The sequence below is a fragment of the Callionymus lyra genome, chromosome 7, assembly GCF_982586985.1.
Source record: "Callionymus lyra chromosome 7, fCalLyr1.hap1.1, whole genome shotgun sequence".
NCBI classification, from domain to species: Eukaryota; Metazoa; Chordata; class Actinopteri; order Syngnathiformes; family Callionymidae; genus Callionymus; species Callionymus lyra.
In genome coordinates, this window is record NC_141824.1 from 4,906,986 (window position 1) to 4,914,964 (window position 7,979).

At 47.3% G+C, this 7,979-nt stretch overlaps 1 protein-coding gene across 1 annotated transcript in view; it reads left to right on the top strand.

The window, feature by feature from the left end:
• LOC148074676 (von Willebrand factor A domain-containing protein 5A-like) overlaps positions 1 to 1,784 on the top strand; it is a 29,273-nt gene extending 27,489 nt beyond the window's left edge. The window contains exons 20-21 of the mRNA XM_087796100.1: positions 930 to 1,053; positions 1,131 to 1,784. Coding sequence (XP_087652226.1) covers positions 930 to 1,053; positions 1,131 to 1,210 — 204 coding nt within the window. The 3' untranslated portion in view covers positions 1,211 to 1,784. The remainder of the gene's footprint in view (positions 1 to 929; positions 1,054 to 1,130) is intronic.
• The last annotated feature ends 6,195 nt before the right edge of the window (positions 1,785 to 7,979 follow it).

Sequence of the window (7,979 nt, forward strand, 5' to 3'; positions counted from 1 at the left end):
ATGCGTTGCAGCCTACTCCCATCAGTATTTGACTGTCAAAGCGCCTTGTGACCCTGGATATTATTATTCTATGTCTTGTTGTCACAGCTTGCTAGACTCGGTTGCTATGGCTACGCTTCTTGACTTGGCTCAGTATATAAAGTGAAGTAATACTAACTTATGATCTAGTCAAACACTAGTGATCCAGTCACTCGTCTCTTTCAACCTCCTTTGTTAAAGCAACATATCGTAAGAACTTTTCATCTCGTCTCAGTTGTTTTCTTATGAGATCGTGAACTTCCAAACAAACCTGTCCGTCTTCACCGTATGATAACGAGCTAAGTTGTTGACGTCATTTATAAAGTGTTATGTGCCTGTCTTCACCGTATGCTAACGAGCTACGTTGTTAGCATCATTTATAAAGTTTTAATAAATGACGCTTCACCGTATGCTAACGAGCTAAGTTGTTAGCGTCATTTATAAAGTGTTATGTGTGCGTCTTCACCGTATGCTAACAAGCTAAGTTGTTAGCTTCATTTATAAAGTGTTATGTGTGCGTGTACAAGGAGGTGGATTTACTATTGATTTGGTGATATCACGACGCGCCGGCGGCTCCTCTCTGATGTCGCTCAGTTTGGCGGGAAACCGATGCAAGTCCTGCAAGACTGAGCGTTGTAAGTTATATTTTTCTACCATCATGTCGACACCGAAGCGCAGAAATAAACAAAAGGGAAATATCTCATCGTTTTCCTTTTTTAAAGCCCCCGAACCTACACTACCGTACTCATGGCTACATTTTTAGGTGAATGAAAAAATATCGCATTAATATCGAATATCGCACATGTTTCCAATATGGTGCTGCACTTATTCTTAACTAGCAAACCAAACGGGAAAAAGACGGTGTTTCTAGCGGTTGATGTTCTGCTCGGGTGACCTCTGGTTCTGCTCAGGTGACCCCTGAGGTGTGGGCCACCGTCCTGGCTCTGGTCTGGCTCCACGGATGCAGGTCGGACGCCACGGACGAGTGGGAGCTGCTGTCCATGAAGGCGGCGTCCTGGCTGCAGGCGCAGAACGGTGAGCGACCTGTCAATCAATCATCCACAGACGGGTTCTCTTTCTTCCTCTGACCGTCGTTCTTCTTCCTCGTCCAGAACCGAGCCTGGACCAGTGCGTGGCGGCGGCGAACAAACTGTTGGGCTGCGGCGTGAAGAAGGACGTCCTGGGAATATAAACGTTCGTCGTTCACCTGCGACTGCTTCACTTTCTGACAATTTTTGAGGATTAAAATGGTTAAAAAGTTAAGTTACTAAAGTTAAAACAAATACAATGTTCGAGGATTAAAATGGTTAAAAAGTTATGTTTCTAAAGTTAAAACAAATACAATGTTCGAGGATTAAAATGGTTAAAATATGTTATGTTTCTAAAGTTAAAACAAATACAATGTTCGAGGATTAAAATGGTTAAAAAGTTAAGTTTCTAAAGTTAAAACAAATACAATGTTCGAGGATTAAAATGGTTAAAATATGTTATGTTTCTAAAGTTAAAACAAATACAATGTTCGAGGATTAAAATGGTTAAAAAGTTACGTTTCTAAAGTTAAAACAAATACAATGTTCAAAGATTAAAATGGTTAAAAAGTTAAGTTTCTAAAATTAAAACAAATGCAAAGTTGCAAATTAAAACAAAGCTTTTATTTCACCGCTAGATGGCGATGTTAGAAAGGGACGTGGCAGCAGAAAAAAAAGAAGAAACGCTTTTGATTCAAAGTAAAACTTCATTCGCTTGAATAAACTGCAAAGTGTGTTTCTCGAGCTCATTCTTGTGTTTTTTTTCTCAACATCAATAATCATGACAAACAAACACAATAGTCGGTGGTTTTATTTGTTCTTTTGTCGACAGAATAACTTTGAAACAAATTCATTTGTTCTGTGTTTTTACACAGATTTGATCGAATGTTTTGTTGTTTTCTTTCATTTAATTATAATTGAAAGTCATTAATGTAACGTCACAACAAGTCGAGACCATTTAAAATATAAACCTTGTTAAGTTCTAGTAAAACTTCTTAACAAACTAAATGTTTTTTCTAAAAGTAAAATAAGGTCCATAATAATAATGTGTCCCTCAGTACTGCAGCTGTGGCCTCTTCGGCCAGATCGGCGGCTTGCTTGTGGAGGTAATGATGAGGGGAGAAGAGCGGCGAGGTGCTGTCCTTGTTGATGCCTCCCTTCGCACCCTTGGATCTACTACTGTCCAGAACCCCTCCGTGACTACATTTGCCTGAAAGCAATTGTCTTTAGAGATTGATTGATTACCCCATTTGTCTTAGAAAAACTTCCTCTGCCTGACATACCTGCCGGTTTGGGAGAGGAGGAACCGAAGTAACCAGTGGTCAGAAGACTGGAACTTTGTAGCCGGTTTGTCAATCGTGGGTGGAGGTTGTTTCGACACGTGACACTGAAACATTCCATGCAAGTGGGAGTATCTCCTGCAATGAGTCAGACATGTGATTTGAGAAAAGGAAAAGGTCACATCGTGCGCAAGATATCGTTGACTTGAAAACAACCCCAGACCAACCCTTTTCTGTAAGTTCCCTAAGATTGATTCTTTTCTTCACTAGTTTACATATGGAACAGATTGTCACTAAAAGTTTCCACACACTTTGGAGGGACAACATACCATTAAATAATCTTTAGATTTGTTCTGGATTTGAATTCCTAAGAACATCCATCCATTCATCTATCAATCTTAACGGCTTGTGTTATCTGCAGGGAACACCAACCGGGCATTGATGCCCAGACTCTCCTCAGAAACCTCCATAAATCTTCTGCGAGAAAAGGGTTTCCCCGGCCCACTGGGGAACACACTCCCCAAAGTCTACTGGGGTCTTTCCAGGGCTCAGAAGGCACTTGTATAATGAACCCCATTGTGTTTAGTAGGCAACATTGTTAGCGTATATTAAACAATCTCACTTTCAGCGACGGGAACAGCCGACTCCTCGGGATGCAGCAGGTGTAGGTAAATAAAGCGTTGGCCCATCTCGACCCAGTTACTGTGGCTGTAGAAGTCCTGAGAGAATGTTTTTCATTTCCTGGATGAGTGGTGAATAGTTTGCTGGTTCTTACCTGCAGAGAGTGAAGTAGCTGGCCCAAGCTATAGCCGGCTTTGGGGTACTCATTCGCCCGCATTGACAAGAGGGTGTGAGCCCAAAACTGGCGTAGCATCGTCCTCGTGCTCTCCACTTGCTCAGAATCAAAGTGGTACACAGGGTCAGATCTGGTGGAGCTTAGAAAGTCCAGGGCTGCATTGGACTTCGCAACCTCCCCTACTGCTCTCCAGAAACCCCGGCCTAGTCCGGTCTAAGAAGGACACCTTGTAATTAAACTTTTTTTTTAAACAAAAGAGGAAATGCCAAATATGTTAACCTGCCTGATTCTCTTGTGCCCCGGATTCTCTCAGAGTCTCCAGGGTGACGTTGTGGTGGCAGGGGTCTCCCCTCCATAACACACCCCGTTCCCTATACACAGCACCAAAACCCCTGATATTTAACCTGAAATAATCCCAGATTTCAAGGATAGTTTCAAACAATAATCTAAGGGAAGATTAATTACCACTTACTTAATTTAGGATAAAAGATAATTATATACACTGTAACTGAAGGATGGGCGTTGTTAGGAGTGAACTCTTGGTCAGCATCCGTGGTCACCCAATATGATATAGAGCATGCCTACCTCACCTATGGTGTTTCCATGGAAACCCTGTGTTTAAGGAAAGTTCCTCGTAGCACCTTAAAACGATGTCCTGTTGATGCTGAAAGTCTCCCGGGTTTAAGGAAGCTCCAAGAGTTTGCCCGTCATCGCTGCCCAACGGCTCCTCCCTCCCATTAACAAACGGTGCATTGACCCGCCACAATAGGGGCGCATATATTACCAACCAGGGTGTTCAACTGAAGCCCCCGACCCCTGCTCTCTACTGCCGCCCATCACTCTTGCTTTCCACCTAGCAAACCAACAAGTCTCAAACACATCCTTTTCCTTTATCCATGGTTACCCCTTTTTTTTTTTTTACGGCACAATTGACCAATGGTTGGATGACGAGGAGGTTCCTACGCCCGTGTGGTGGTGAAAGATGTTACCACGAGATGCTTCTCAACCCATTTGTGGAGTTAAGGATAACAATTAATATGATTCTATTGCGATCACTGCGAGGCGTGGGCAATTAAAATTCTTCAAGGGCCACATTAAATTCTGTGAATGTTGTGAGGGGCCGTGTAGCAAAAAGAAAGACAAGAAAATCCCTAAGAAAAAAAGGCTGTGAATTTTATTAAGCTAAATAAGCTGCAATTTTATTCTTGTATGAGTTTTTTTCACACTTCAATTAACTTTAAAAAAATGTTTTGAGGGATTAATATATTGTCAGGGTGCAGAACGGAGAAACCCAGGCGCAGAGTTTAATTGTAGAAACTTGCTTTAATTCCGAGGGGGAAGGCAAAGACGTAATCCAACAGACCAATATTCGGCAACAAGAGGCAGGAACGAGGGCAAGGCAAACTCGGTGTCAAGGGGCAGGAACAGGTCCAACACAAAAACGGGCAGGAAAGAGGTACGAGTACTTAGCGTGAACATACGAGTCCGATACGATGATGACGTCAAGACGAGGACGTGACAGAGAGTGGGGGTTTAAGTAGACAGGGGAGCAATCAGCAACAGCTGGGGGCGGGACTAACAAGACACAGCTGGGAACAATTACAACTCAGACAGGGGGGAAGTAAGACTAACACAGACACAGAAGGGAGCTGATTTCACAATAAAACCGGAAACACAAGGAGGAACAAGTAGACTCATGACAGTACCCCCCTCTCAATGGACCGCCTCCGGCGGATCTAGGCCAGCCGGGCCGCCCAAAGAGAGGGGGACACGGGGGGACAAGACAATAACAAGACAGACAAGGCAAGAAAACAAAACAGAGCAAAAAGCAAGGGACACACAAAACAAAAAAAAACAAAAAAAACAAAACAAGAGAGAGTGTCGGAGCTAGCTCCTTTTACTCTTATCTTTGACCCTGGACTTGTACTGCTCGATGAGTCCAGGGTCCAGGATGTCCCGACCTGGAACCCACGACCTCTCCTCCGGTCCATAACCCTCCCAGTCCACAAGCAATTGAAATCCTCGGCCCACGCGTCTGGAGTCAATTATCTTTTTCACGGTGTACACAGTCCCACCCTCAATAACATGGGGAGGAGGGGGAGGCCTGGAAGCCGGAACCAGAGGGGAGGTCTTAGCCGGTTTTAACTTGGACACATGAAACGTAGGGTGGATGCGCATGGTCTTAGGTAGACGTAAGCGTACAGAGACAGGGTTAACAATCTTTACAATCGAAAAAGGACCAATGTAACGGGGCGACAGTTTACGACACGGGTGATCGAGTTTAATGTCCTGAGTGCACAACCACACACGGTCTCCCTCTTTGTAGGGAGGAGTCTCTGAGCGCCGGTGGTCGGCTGCAGTCTTATAAGCCGAGGTAGCGTTCTGGAGCTTCAGGCTTGCTTTGGCCCAGGTGTCCCGACAACGCTGAACCAGCGCCGCTGCCGATGGCACCTGGACTTCCCCTTCCAGGTCCGGGAAGAGTGGGGGCTGATAGCCGTAGGCACACTCGAACGGGCTAAGTCCGGTTGAAGCCTAGGTCAGTGAGTTGTGGGCGTACTCCACCCAGGGCAGGTCCTTGGCCCAGGCGGAGGGGGAACGGGAAACCAGGCAGCGCAGGGAGGTCTCTAGGTCCTGGTTTACCTGTTTGGTCTGTCCATTGCTCTGGGGGTGGTACCCCGAGGACAGGCTGGGGCGAGCACCGATGAGGCGACAGAACTCTGCCCAGAACCGGGAAGAAAACTGGGGGCCCCGATCCGAGACAATGTCCCTTGGTAGGCCATGCAGGCGGAAAACGTGGTTCAGGACCGCTTCCGCAGTCTCTCTGGCGTCGGGAAGCTTGGGTAGGGGCACGAAGTGAGCCATCTTTGAGAAGCGGTCAACGATGGTGAGGACAGTAGTCATGCCTTCAGACAGCGGGAACCCGGTGACGAAGTCCATCGAGATGTGGGACCATGGTCGGTCGGGCACCGGCAGGGGCTGGAGCTTTCCCGTGGGTTGAGCAGTCGACGGCTTGTTGGCAGCACAGATGGGACACGCCGCCACGTACTCGCACACGTCCCGCTGTAGACCAGGCCACCAGAACCGCCACCGGATAAGCGTCAGGGTGCGTTGCTGCCCCGGGTGACAGGATCACCTGGCTGAATGGCACCAATGCAGTACCTGTTTACGGAGAGTTTCAGGCACAAACAGGCGGTTAGTGAGGCAGGAGGCCGGAGGAGGAGTCTGCTGCAGAGCCCTCCTGACCCTCTCCTCGACCTCCCAGACCAGGGACCCGACCACCAAGTCGGAAGGCAGCACAGTCTCTTGACGCTTGATCGGAGTTCAGCGAGTCGTACATCCGAGATAGGGCGTCTGCCTTGATGTTCTTGGTACCAGGCCGGAAGGTCACAACAAAATTAAACCTAGCAAAAAACAAGGACCAGCGGGACTGGCGAGGTCTCAGGCGTCATGCAGTGCGTATATATTCCAAGTTCTTATGATCTGTCCATACCACAAACTCCATATATATACATACTCGCTCCAGCCAGTGACGCCACTCCTCCAAGGCACCCTTGATGGCCAGCAGCTCTCTGTCTCCCACATCGTAGTTCCTCTCCGCCTGGTTCAGTTTGCGGGAGAAGAATGCACAGGGGTGGACCTTACCGTCTGTGCTAGAGCGTTGGGAGAGGATGGCCCCGACCCCTGTGCTAGAGGCGTCCACCTCGACCAGGAACTGCTGGTGGGGATCAGGCTGGCGGAGAATCGGGGCAGAGGTAAACCGTTCCTTCAGTTCCCGGAATGCTCTCTCGGCGGTCGGGCTCCAGTGGAAAGGCTGCGAGTCAGAGGTCAGGACACAGAGGGGAGAACAGATCGAACTAAAATTTCTAATGAATCTTCGATAGAAGTTTGCAAAACCTAAAAACCGTTGGAGTGCCTTTCGGTTATCGGGAGAGGTCCAGTCAGCGACAGCCTGAACCTTAGCCGGGTCCATGGCTATCCTACCGGACTAATTACATAACCAAGAAAGGAGACGGTCGTAGCATGAAACTCACACTTCTCAGCCTTGACGAACAGTTGGTTAGCTAGTAGCTTGTTTAACACTAGACGCACGTGTTGGTGGTGTGACTGCTTGTCAGGCGAAAAAATTAGAATGTCGTCAAGATAAACAAAAACGAACCGATTAAGAAATTCTCTCAGGACGTCATTAACTAGGCTTTGAAATACGGCAGGGGCGTTAGTGAGACCGAAAGGCATTACCAGATACTCGTAGTGGCCAGAGTGAGTGTTAAAAGCGGTCTTCCATTCATCCCCTTGGTGGATTCTAACCAAGTGGTAAGCATTACATAGGTCCAATTTGGTAAAAATAGTGGCTCCTTTGAGCATCTCAAACGCTGAAACCATTAGTGGTAAGGGGTAACGATTCTTAACGGTAATATCATTAAGAGAGCGATAATCAATGCATGGGCGCAGGGAGCCGTCCTTCTTACCGACAAAAAAGAAGCCAGCCCCAGCCGGGGATGAAGAAGGGCGGATTATCCCTGCGGCCAGAGATTCCGAGATGTAACGGTTCATGGCATCGGTTTCTGTGCGAGACAAGGAGTAAAGGCGACCACGCTGGGGATGGTAACCAGGCAATAACTCAATAGCGCAATCATAAGAGCGATGAGGAGGAAGACTTACGGCACGGGCCTTAATAAAAACCTCACCCACATCGTGGTACATAGACGGAACCGATGATAAGTCCGCAGAAGTGGTGGAAGGTACCGGAGAGACGCTAGACCTAATGGGAGAGCACAAAGTAGAGGGGGTTAGACACTTCTGACTGCAAGCCTTTCCCCACCCAACCACCGAGAGAGGGGACCACTGGATGTGAGGCTC